The sequence below is a fragment of the Mesocricetus auratus genome, unplaced genomic scaffold, assembly GCF_017639785.1.
Source record: "Mesocricetus auratus isolate SY011 unplaced genomic scaffold, BCM_Maur_2.0 Super-Scaffold_100013, whole genome shotgun sequence".
Classification (NCBI taxonomy): Eukaryota; Metazoa; Chordata; class Mammalia; order Rodentia; family Cricetidae; genus Mesocricetus; species Mesocricetus auratus.
In genome coordinates, this window is record NW_024429196.1 from 78,465,630 (window position 1) to 78,477,989 (window position 12,360).

The 12,360-nt window shown below is 46.1% G+C and overlaps 1 protein-coding gene across 1 annotated transcript in view; it reads right to left on the reverse strand.

Moving 5' to 3' along the window:
- The window catches only part of Slc28a3 (solute carrier family 28 member 3), a 56,901-nt gene that overhangs the window by 10,771 nt on the left and 33,770 nt on the right, over positions 1–12,360 (reverse strand). Inside the window, exons 6-13 of the mRNA XM_040756100.1 lie at positions 12,120–12,264; positions 9,688–9,801; positions 8,891–8,968; positions 8,028–8,108; positions 7,126–7,206; positions 4,829–4,954; positions 1,345–1,475; positions 618–786 (exon numbers count right to left, since the gene is read on the reverse strand). Of these exons, the coding sequence (XP_040612034.1) occupies positions 618–786; positions 1,345–1,475; positions 4,829–4,954; positions 7,126–7,206; positions 8,028–8,108; positions 8,891–8,968; positions 9,688–9,801; positions 12,120–12,264 (925 nt within the window). The remainder of the gene's footprint in view (positions 1–617; positions 787–1,344; positions 1,476–4,828; positions 4,955–7,125; positions 7,207–8,027; positions 8,109–8,890; positions 8,969–9,687; positions 9,802–12,119; positions 12,265–12,360) is intronic.

The window sequence follows — 12,360 nt, forward strand, 5'->3', positions numbered from 1 at the left end:
GAGAGGTCAGCAGAGAAGTGTGGGAGGGTGGGGGTGACAGAGATCAGGAGAGAATGACTGCCCCGGGGATCACAGGGGGACAGAAGGCAGCGCAGGGACCGGATGGTGGGGTGACTGAGAGGCGTCTATAGTGAATGAGAGAGCACAACACAGTTGGCTAGGAAAGGCTGCTACATGCTCATGGCTAGTTTTCTGGGGCCTGGCGTTGTGATTTTAAAGAGTGGTTTAAGAGGAAGATGCCACGTGACAGAGCTTGGGTGGAGGGGTTTTTCATTTGGGGAAAAGTGAGTGTGTAACGGAGGGAGGGGAGAGGGGAAATGAGAGAGAGAGGGGAGAGTGAGAGAGGGAGGGAGGGAGACAGAAGAGGTGGGCAGGGCCCTTTAAAAGGGAACATAGTGAATGTGCATAGGTGGTGCTCTTAGCGGCTGCAGCTGAGGGCGTATCCTGTCAGAACCCCAAGGCCTTACTCTGTAGTCCATGGTTGGCCTTGAACTCATGGCAAGCCTCCTATCTTGGCCTCCTAAGTGATGGGGTTAAAGACATGAGCTACCATACCTGGCTTCTAAACTCATTTTTAAAACAGAGATGGTCAGAAACAAAACATGACGGGGTCATACCTCAAAACTCAACTGTGGGTAGTCGAACATGTTTCCGAACCAGGACAGGGCTGAGTTCACAAAAGACAGCAAGGCCAGGAAGGCGATCAGATTCACAGCGATGTTGGCTACCAGGGGGATGGATGAGGATGCACCCTGTGTCGCTGCCTCCAGGAGATTTCTTGAATCACTTTGTCAAGAAATAAGAATTTCCAAAATTACCACGGAGTATCTCTGGACAGATGCCCCGTCGTAGTCGCTGCTCACGAGGTGACCCTTAGACACAGCCTTAGTTAAAGTACTCAGTCTCTTACGGTGTCAAAGTCTTAGAATTGTCACTGTCAGGGGCGGGGATGTGGGACTCCACGGCTGCATTACCTTTTCCTTGGTGGTGGAGATCGAATCCTGGGTTTCATGCATGCTAAGTATACATACCCGTTCCCTCCCCTAACACAATGGTGCTTTTAAAATTGAGGGCATTTATAATAAAAAAAATCAAGAAGTGACAAAAATAGATAAGTTTAAAAACTATCTATCAACAGTAGCTGCCAGGGAATACTTATAAAATACCCTTGCTCTAAAAACTCGCAGCTGAAAGAAAGCCCATTTCGTAACCACTTCATTTGAGACGGAATCACTTTAATACCATTCTAACGCCAGGACGGGCTGTGCTTCCCTTCCGTCATCAGAGACGACTTTGGTATCCCCGGCCCGCACGATTATTAATTTAGGTGGTGTGTCGACTTACCCACTTTCAATTTTCATGGCATTCTTGAGGGTGACTTTGGGCTTTTCTGTTTCAGGCCAGAAGAGTTTGGCCACAGCCAGGGATGCCGGGGCTGACATGACTGAGGCAGTCAGCAGGTGTGTGGATGACACCTGTGGAGAGGGAGGAGGCCGATTCCTTCTGGAATCCGGAAGAACAGCCACTCCATGTGCCCAGTCCTAGGCCTTGGGAGTCAGAACCTAAATCTGGTTGTTTGGGGGTGAGGATTAACCCTGCGTTGTAAGAATTCTCAGGGATTTCTCAGCCCCTCTCTCTGTAGTCTCTCTGGACTTTCCGCTGGTCCCACATTTTTGTCACAGCCTCAGTTCAGATGGGGGGGGTGTGGTGGGAGGGGCATGGAGAAAGGACCTCTGACCATGTGCAGAGAGACGGTCCTTACTCGTCCTCCCTCCTCCCTCCTGAAATCCTTTCTGTCTGCACAGTTAACTCATCCTTTCTCCCTTTGTTGTGTAAATGATTTCGCCTTTCCTCATTCTCTCCTGCCCTACACTGGACTTGACCTTGGTTGTCAACTTGGCTGCATATAATGGTTTGAAAGAAAATGGCCCCACAGGGAGGGGCGCTATCAGGAGACATGGCTTTGTTGCCGTCTTGTTGGAGGAAGTGTGTCACTGCAGAGGTGGACTTTGGGGTCTCATATATGCTCAAGATGCTGCCCAGTTCTCAGACCACTTCCTGTTGCCTACAAGATGTAGGGCTCTCAGCTCCTTCTCCGGCACCACGTCTGCCTGCGAGCCGCCATGTCCCGCCATGACGAAAATGGACTGAACCTCTAAAACTGCATGCCACCCCAATGAAATGTTTTCCTTTGTAAGAGTTGGTCATGGTGTCTCTTCAAGCAATGGAAACCCTAATGAAGACACTGTATCTAGCATGAACTAGAACACAAGGCCCAGGTTGCTCCTGTGAGGGATTTTCTTGATTATTTGAAGCAGGGTGACTCCCACTAACTGTGGACCTCACTTTCAGCCCAGGTAAAAGACATGGAAGCAAACGTTGCCTTTTGCCTGCTTGCTCTCCCTCTCAATGGAGAGTCCATCTGTCCGTCTGCCGCAGCATTCCTCCACTGGTGAAACAGGCACAACCTGTTTCATCTGGCTTCCGACCAGCTGCTTGCCAGGAAGCCTCCAGGCCGTCAGTACCAGATTGGGACTGCGGAGACAGCCAGGCTCACGAACTGGACAACTACTCCCTAGTGTAAGACAGCCATTATTGAACGACCTGGACCATATCCTATAAGCCATTCTAATAATAAATCATATATACATATGTGTACACACACACACACACACACACACACACACCATTCTATCAGCTCTGTTCCTTTAGAGGGTGGATTGCTTATTCTTTTTTTTTTTTCCTTTTTTTGAGACAGGGTTTCTCTGTGGCTTTGGAGGCTGTCCTGGAACTCCCTTGGTAGTCCAGGCTGGCCTCGAACTCACAGAGATCCTCCTGCCTCTGCCTCCCTAGTGCTGGGATTAAAGGCGTGCGCCACCAACCCCGGCTTGGATTGCTTATTCTTATATCAGCCCATGTTTCTTTTTTCACCGTTCCTACTACTGGGTTCTCCCAGCCCTTTGTGAAGATCTGGGATAAATTCATGTATCTCGTAAGAACCCTGATGCAACCCTGCATTGCTAGTCTCCCTGCTGGGTACTGTATCAATGTGGGGCCACGGCATTCCCCAACCTCAAAAAGTAGCCGCCAGCTCTTAGAATGGGCTCTGCATTAGAATTAGGGTTTGTCAAAAAAAAAAAAAAAAGAGGAAAAAGAAAAAGAAAAAATGGAGTGATGCGAGGCTTTGTCCGCTTTGGAGCTGCTTGAGTCTAGGTGTTTGTACGCGCTCGGCGGTTTGTGGTCTCATCACATTCGCTAGCAGGTCAAACTGCAAATCTTCGTGAAGACCCTGACCGGCAAGACCATCACCCTGGAGGTGGAGCCCAGTGACACCATCCAGAATGTGAAGGCCAAGATCCAGGCTAAGGAGGGCACCCACCCCCCCCAGCAGCAACTCATCTTTGCGGGCAAGCAGCTGGAAGATGTCTGCACTCTCTCTGATTACAACATCCTGAAACAGTCTACCTGCACCTGGTCCTCCGCCTCAGAATGGCTATTAATTCTTCAGTCTGCATTCCCAGTGGGCAATGATGGCATTACTCTGCACTATGGCCATTTGCCCCAATTTAAGTTTAGAAATTACAAGTTTCAGTAATAGCTGAACCTCTGTTTAAAAAAGGTTAATAAAGGTTTTGTTGCCTGGTAAGCATAAAAAATAAAATAAAAAATGATGATTAAGTCTCATTCTAAGAAATTCATGTTTAATTATTCCTGGGTGTGTGTTGGGGGGAAGTCCTGTGCATTTGTCAATAAAGCACTGCTGGCCAATAGGAATCTAGATAGGTGGGACTAGGAGTCCAGAAGGACTCTGGGAAGGAGTAACACAGAGTCAAGATGTAATGCCATGGGGTAGGAAGCCCGGAACTATTCTCCGGTAAGAGACATACTTAGATTAACAATTATGGGGTAATTACTTAAGTCAGAGCTAGCCAGTAAGAAACAAGCAAGGCCAACAGCTTCATAATTAATATAGCCTTCTGTGTGTTTATTTGGGACAGATGCGGCTCTAGAACCAGGCTGGCAGGAAAGCTTCTCACAAGGAAAAAGCTTCCCTTTACAGGTGTGTGCCAGACAACTAGTACCTTTAATAATTTCCAATAATAAATAATAAACCTTTAATAAACGAATCAGGTTTATGAGCACTGCTCTGCATTAGAAGCCCTTTCCCAAGGGTCAGGTCAGTGAATTTGGTTTTGATGGTCAAACTATTCGACCCACACAAAACAAAAGAATAGGAGAATCTAGTTTCTGACAAAGCCTTCTAGAAAAATCTAGCAGGGTCTAGATTTGGCTCATGGGATATTGTTTGCTTATCCTTGGTTTAGACCAGAGTTCTCACAACCTTCCTAATGCTGTAACCCTCATGTTGTGACCCCCTCCAACCATAAAATTATTTTCATTGCTATTTGACAACTGTAATTTTGCTACTATTATGAATTGTAATGTAAATATCTGTGTTTTCTAAGGGTCTTAGGTGACCCCTGTGAAAGGATCATTAAACTGCCAAGGGGTTGGGACTCACAGGTTGAGAACTACTGGTTTAGGCTGTCTTTGTGAATGTCAGTAATGGGTTTTGTTTTTCTGTCCAGATGGAAAATTTTAGGCAAGATAACCTTGTCATATAATTAGTCATGGTCAGATGTAATTTTAAGAGTGGCAGGAATACGGAAGAGAAGCCCTCAGTTTCCTCGGGGTCACTGTGTCATGATAATGAGAGGGACATTTTCTTGGTGTCATTTTCCACCAGCAACAAGAAAGAAAAAGAAACAATAAGACAGACGTGGGAGATCGAACATACTTAAGCTAATTATATTCCAAAGGTTCTTACCCCGAAGGAGATGTAGGCACCCAACACGCTTCCAGCGATTGTGGCGAAGCCAGCTGTCATAATGGCATGGAGCTCTGACCTGGTGACGTGCGGTAAGTATGGTTGGACCAGTAGTGGAGACTCTGTCTGGAAACAAACGTTAAACGTTAGCTTTCTGACGCTTAACACCGTAGTCCCTGTTGCAGCTGTTAGAGAGATTCCAAGACCATCTCCAGCAGTCACCAGGAACTCTGGAAATGCAAATTCTCCGCCTGGAATCAGAAACTCTGAGGGTGCGCCCACCCCCGCCCCCACCTCCACTTTGACTCCTTAGGGTCCTTCATTTGAATGTAAAGGGACTGGGGGCAACTTTTGTCATACTTTAACGAGAAGTTTCCTGGTCTCTTTGGACTCTTAGAAGTAAGAAAAGTAGTAACAATAGGAAAGAGATCGAGCGTTGTGTAAGCTAATTATATCCCAAGCAATCTCACCACAGAGAGTATGTGCACCCAAGATGCGTCCAGCATTTGTAGCATGTCCCACACCATTGGTGTCCTGGTCATTTGAACCCTACGTCAGTTTGCATACGTAGTCCTGGGTAGATCTTGTAATATGTGGGTCTATTAAAACAGTCCTCCACCCAGCTTTGGGCGGGATGCTATTGAGGACGTGGGATACTTTCCTGAGGACTGGCCAAGTAACTCCACCTGGTAGTCTGGCCTTACAGACCGGGGTTCCCGAACACCTACAACATTCTGTCTTCCAGATTGATCTTGACAGACTCATACATGTTTTGTGGAAATAGAGGCCATTATAGAAGAAAAGAATAGGCCAGGTACCTATAGGCATTTCATAATTGAGACTGACAGGCCAGGGTATAGTGGAACAGGCTTGAATTTCATTACAGAGGGTAGGCAGCCCGCAGTGTGGGACTCTCCATCAATAACAGCAGCACTTTGGGCGTATTAACCATCAAATTGAGCGCCACAGACGCATGCGTGCAATTTTACAATTTTCTGCTCATTAGTTCTAACTGTTCTGTGAGATTGAGTGTGTTGAGTCTCAATTTATAGACTAAATAGGAGCCCAGTATGCGAGACCTTCTACCCCACAGGTACTAGCAATCATCTCGAAATGGTGCCTTAATTAGTCCTGAGAGATTTTATGACTGTAATTATTATAATTTCAACTCCTAGGGAAAGAAGCATTATCACCACACACACTAAAGACTGCTTCAGGCTAGTGAGCCAGTCTTACCAAGAAGGCTCAGCCTGCCTGGAACACGTGTAAGCCTGGGATTTGGGGGCCACCTATTTTTCTGTGGCACGATTTTTGCTCCAAGTCCACTTTCTTTGGGCAGTGTTGCTGGCAGTGTTCCCACGGCCCCATCGTGTGATCCCCGAGTGTCCTAAGTGGTGCAGCTCATTGCCATTCCTAACCTGCCCCATTCCTTAGGGTTGCTCCAATGTTGAGGGATTACATTTCTTTGTTTAAATGGGCTTTGGGAAAAAGGGGTATTTATTCATCGAATGGGTTAGGGAAGTGAGAATCATAGCGTAAAAGCTTATCTTTGATGAGAAGGAAAACATCTGAAAGCATTCTCTGCAGGCTCAGAAGGTGGATGGCTGAACACATGGGGATGAGGTTGTTCGCACGCCTGTAGGACTGTTGGTGGGGGCTTTTCCATCTTCTTCATTGTCACAGGCATCACAGTGAAGAAGGCACTGTTCACTATCTGCAGCTCAAAGGCAGTGGAATCCATCTGAGATGAACAGCTGCTAGCCTCTACAGAGCTGACCAAAGGCCTCGATGGGTAAAAGGTTTGTGGGGAATGTGTGCATGAGAAGCTCCATGGTTTGATAAAAATAATTGTGTTCTCTCTCTGAGCTTTCAATAACTCAATTCCATACTAACATAACCTTCCTCCCTTTCCCTTTCTCTTTACACACACACACACACACACACACACACACACACACACACATACACACACACACTACTAGGGATTTCTTTTTTTTGTTGTTTTGTTTTTGGGTTTTTGTTTGTTTGTTTTTTGAGACAGGGTTTCTCTGGCTTTGGAGGCTGTCCTGGAACTCACTTTGTAGACCAGGCTGGCCTTGAACTCACAGAGATCCTGCCTCTGCCTCCCAAGTGCTGGGATTAAAGGTGTGTGCCACCACCGCCCTGCTATACTAGGAATTTCTTATCTTATGTTCTTCATTCTACCCTAAAGAGATGATGCACCCATGAGCGCATCCTCCTCTGTTTCCTCATCGGCGACTGCTTTGCTTTGCTTCATTTCTGTTATTGCTACTTACTTGCCCAACAAATATGTTGCCAGCAGCAACGACAGACTCAATGGGAGATGACCCCATAGTGACAAGCATTAACCATCCAACCTAAAGGGAAGAAAAAGACAAAGTCAGCAAAGAACTACTTATAGAGCAAAGGTTTAGCAGTCAGCTAAGAATAGAATCTCAGTTAAGGCACTGCGGTCTCTAAGACCGATAGCAGGTTGGCAATGGGCTGGACATGGGTGAAACTACTCTAGCCACAGAACCAAGCAACTGAGTCTTCCTACTTGTTAAAGTCTGCATCGTTGTGCCTGTCTTTGAGCAATATAGAAATGGTTTCTGTAGGTTAAGTAAGAATAATGGATAAATAACTGCTTGCACGGATGGAAAGCTTTCCTGTGGTCTAGGAATGACTGGGAGCCACAGACCTGGGACCCATCTCTTCTTGGCTCTTTGGAGCAGAGGCTGCCATTCCTGCTATGCTATTGCAGAAGAGGGAACTAAGGCACAGAGAGCCCACAGGAAATACTAAGATGGACGTGACTGAAGGTGTTTCCCTGCTTAGTTCAAATGAGCATGGTTTTTGTTGCTCCATTTTTGTGATGGCTTTGTGGGATAGTTAGATCTAGAGGCTCCCCCACCAAGTGTCTACATACTAAAGGTCTGGTCCTCAGCCCCAGTGTTATTAGGAAGTGGTATCTTTAAGGGGTGGAGCCTAAATGGGAGGCCAGAAGCTGTCAGAAGGCTCCCTTGAGGACATCTGGGGACTCAGTCTCCCTCTGTTTTGCTTTCTGGGCACAAGGCCAGCATTTTGTCCCCCTGACACTCCTTCCTTACTCTGTGTGTGTGTGTGTGTGTGTGTGTGTGTGTGTGTGTGTGTGTGTGTGTGTGTGCCATTATATAACTAGTGCCTGGGGGCCCAGTACCTTTCGGATGACCCATTGCATCAGTCCCACATAGTAGAGCACCGACATCACGGTGCTGAAGAAAACCACGATCGGCAGGACCTGAGGACGGGGTGAGGGCACAAACGAGGTCAGTGCGAGAAGTACCCCGAGTTTCCTATTAGGCTCCTCCCCCCCCCGCCTCCCTCTTGGTCCTAGAGGCATCATAATAGAAGCAACGCCCCTCCGAACTGAAGGCTGCTTCCGTCAACAGTTGTCCTCTGGACAGCCTGCATCTCTGTAATGAGCTGGTTTGAGCGTGTCTCCTAAGGTCCACGTGGTGGATATTTAAGTATCCCCTAAATTCAATGGTGCCGTGTCTGGGATAGAGAATTTGGGGAGTAATTAAGATCGGAGGAAGTCAGGGGCTGGAGAGATGGCTCAGGGTTAAGAGCACTGGCTGCTCTTGTAGAAGACACAATTTTAGCTCCCAGCACCCATGTGGCAACTTAGAACTGCCTGTGACTTCAGCTCCATGAGAGTTTAATGTTCCCTTCTGGTCTCTGTGGGCACCGTCTGCATGTGATGTATATACATACATGCAAACAAGACACGAGTACCCATCAAATAAGATAAATCAAGGAACAAAAAAGATTAGAAGAGGTCATTAAAATCGGTGCCCATAACAGAAGTAATGGCTCCCTTCTTGGAGCCTGCCCCTGCCCTACCTCTCTCCCTTCCCCCCTGTTCCATGGCTAATTGGTCAGAGGCAAGGTGCCAGGAAAACTTGCGCAAGATCTAATTTAGAAAAACCTATTAATAATATCCCTAAAACCACATTTTTGCCTCAGCATTAGTGTTCTTGTCATTTTAACGATAAGGCATAGAAAGTTGTCTGGGATTACCTTAAATGCGAAGAAGTGGTCTGTGTACTTCTCACCGAAGACAAACATAGCTCCAGTATCAGTGTACCCCAGGAAAGTCTGAGAGAGAGAGAGAGAGAGAGAGAGAGAGAGAGAGAGAGAGAGAGAGAGAGAGGTCATTACAAACCATGAACCATTACTACAGGCCACAGACGAACCTGACTCCCTGCAGAGGATATATGAGGGCCAGCAAACTCATTAAGCAAACTTGCAAAGTTAATATTCTCAGTGTTGCTCCTCTAGTGAATGCTGTGAGTGTTTCCGTTTAAATCGTCTCTACACTACAAGTAGACTTCCTGCCATTTCTGACACTTAATCTGACTTGTTCTGACTGGGGTCATCGGCTCCCATAAGCCATGGGTGTTATGAGGATGACCCTATTACCACCAGGTGCAGAGGAAGGCCTGTTCTCTATTTTGGGGAACCATCTCAGAAGTTGGGCAGGATGATGGGGGATAAGGGCGTGGTTCATGGGTGACACAGGTAGGGGGCAGTGGCAGGCTTAATCAACTACATAGATGAACATATTTGATGCAAGCAGCAAGCCTAATTTGCACTATGAAATTAAAATAAGGGTACAATATTACAGATAAATTGCCTTCTTAAAAAATGGCCTGAGGGCTACATCCAAATATTAAAAGTAGAAGAATGAAAAGAATTTTTTTTTGACAAGGACTCATGATGCTCCGATTGGCTTCTCACTGGCATTGTAGCCAAGGCTGGATTTGAATTCCTGACCTTCTGTTCCAGCTTGCCCAACTGTCTTTTGAGCCGCTCACCTGAACTTGTTTTCCCAGCCAATCAAAAGCAACAAATCCAGGATTAGTCCTCAGAATTAAGAGTCCAAGAAGAAACTGTAATCCAATTCCCCAAAAGACAGGCCTCCAGTAAACCTGCGAAGAAAGATGGAGGTTGTTTCATATTGTGCTAACTTCACCATTTTAATGAGGCATAAACGAACAGTAAAACATTGGGCACTTCAGAGACTAAGCTTTCAGAAATGGCCACGGACTCCTTTTGTTTCTAGTTACCTTATTAGGATGTTAATGGTGACCTCAACGTAGATGTCCAAGAGGCCACTTGTCCCCTTAGGAACATTTTCACATGTGGCAGGGGAAGCCCAAACAGCTAGGAGCAGGGGCTTTTCCCAATTGGTCAAATTTGTTCTTTGACAATTTCATATGCGTACATAATCATGCTGCTACTCTCACTCGCTAGTCCTGCCTATCTCTCCCACCTTGTCTATCCTGCTTATCCTTGTAGATCTCTTTCTGACGCTCCTGTCTATTTGCTTTGTTTCATAACTCACTGAGTTCAAACAGGGTCATCTGTGTGACCATGAACTTGGAGCTATCCATTGAGTCTGGTGGGTTCAGCAGTAGACACACAAATGAAGACAATGACCTTGACTCTGCCAGGATTTATGAGTAGTCTGTAGTAATTCTGTGACTGTTGGTTTTAATCATGAATTTGACACACATAAAACTCTCTGGGAAGAGTCTCAATGAAGGGTCAGGTTGACTTGTGGCCAGGGATTATCTTTATTACACTAATTGAAGTGGGAAGATTTTGCGTACTGTGGGTGGCACCATTCCCTACACAGGCTCTCCTGAACTGTGTAAGGGTAGAGATGGGAACTGAGCTTAGGCATGAGTCCACTGATTTATTGCCCTCTTCTCTTGACTGTGAATACTATGACTAGCTGCTGTAAACCCTTTCTCCCTGAAGTTAATTTTGTCGGGGGTATTTTGTCAAAACAACAAGAAACGACACTAAGATAGGCCCTGTACAAGTAAACTCAATGCAATGGCTGTGTCATGCCGAGGATGGCATTTCAAAGCCTTTCTCCCTATCTCTGGGTCCTCCATTCCTCTTGCACTCTCTTCCACAGAGTTCTCTGAGCCTCAGAGGGGATGTTATAAAAGTCTTATTTAGAGCTGGACACTCAGCACCATGGGCAGCTGCAAGTCTGCATTCACCTATCACTGAATACCAAGAGAGACTTCAGACAACCTTTAGATAGAGATGTTCTGTAGTATGTAGTATGTATGTATGCATGTACATATGCATGCATGTATGTATGTTTGCATGTATGCATGTATATCAGGGCTACACCCACTCTTTATAAACCTTGGTGCAAAATCTGAGAAAGTATGTTGCTAAGAAGTCCTGAGAAATGACTTGGAAACAAAGCATCATGTCTGAGACACAAATTGTAAATGTTACATGTACAATTATTACTCCACTTGGAAAATGGAAAAGTAGAAATTGATTTTTCTGTGTTCAAAGTTTGTTTATCTGACAATTTGTAAGTGAATTAGATGAAATCCGGCCCAGCTGAGGGACTCTCGTTCCGCAATAACGGGAGCAATGACCTCTAACGCAGACCTAGGATGACGAGAAATGGACTGTCATCTACGTTTATCTCAGAGCAGAAACGAGTGACCTGGAAATGGGGGACTGATGGCACAGAGAATGGAGGTGGTCAACTGAGCAGGGCAAATAACTTTCATTGTATCAGGTCGACTTGGTCTCTGATAAGTGCTTTTTCCGTGGGTCGTCCTTTTAGCCAGAAAGGACTTCTACAGCTTGCATTGTGATTTGCCAGGTAAAAGCTTTTAGTCTCAGAATTCATACCCATCTCATGGGCTGATTTAAAAAAAAGGAGGGGGCGAGAATTGGATGCAACAGGGGAAGGGCGTATAAGGACAGATTTTGAGAATGAAAAAGCCCAAATCATCAACAGGATTTTTGTAAAGGGATTGAAGGCTGGAGACATAGCTCTGTTGGCAGAGGGCTTCATTAGCGTGTGCAGACCCTCATATCCCGTCCCCAGGCCCCTACCCTGGGTGCTGTGGCACATGCGTTGAATTCCAGCCCTGAGGAGACAGGAGGATCAGAAGGTCAAGGTTATCCCTGAGAGAGTTTGAGGCTAGCCTGGGGTACATAAGTTCCTGTCTCCAAAATGAAGAAGCACAGGACTGAATATAAAATGGATCAAAGGGAATGACTTCTCCTGTGTGTTGGCAGTAAAGGAAAGTTTTACTTGTGTAACTGGAAACTAGTAGAAACAAAACAGCTCAGATGAGACGCACCCTCGCCACCTTAAGGACTCGCATGAGGGTAGAAAATTTTGCACTGTTAGATTCTTTCAGAGTCACTGTTTTGGAGTCTTGCCCACCCCCCCTTCCAGAGACCAGTCCGTACTTACTCTGGTTGGATGCTTGGAAAAGAGAAATAACAGGATAATGTACATTATGAGTCCACCGAAGGATACCAGCTGCTGTTTGCCCAATCTGGCAGTGTCGAGGATCAACCAGAAAATAACCGCCAGGATCAGGGAGCTCCATATCACCCTGTGAGAACAGAAGGGAGGGGCTGCTGTCCTTTTTTTGGTGAGAACTTGAGTAGCATGGTGAGGTTTACACTAACAGATGAAAACGGATAACCGG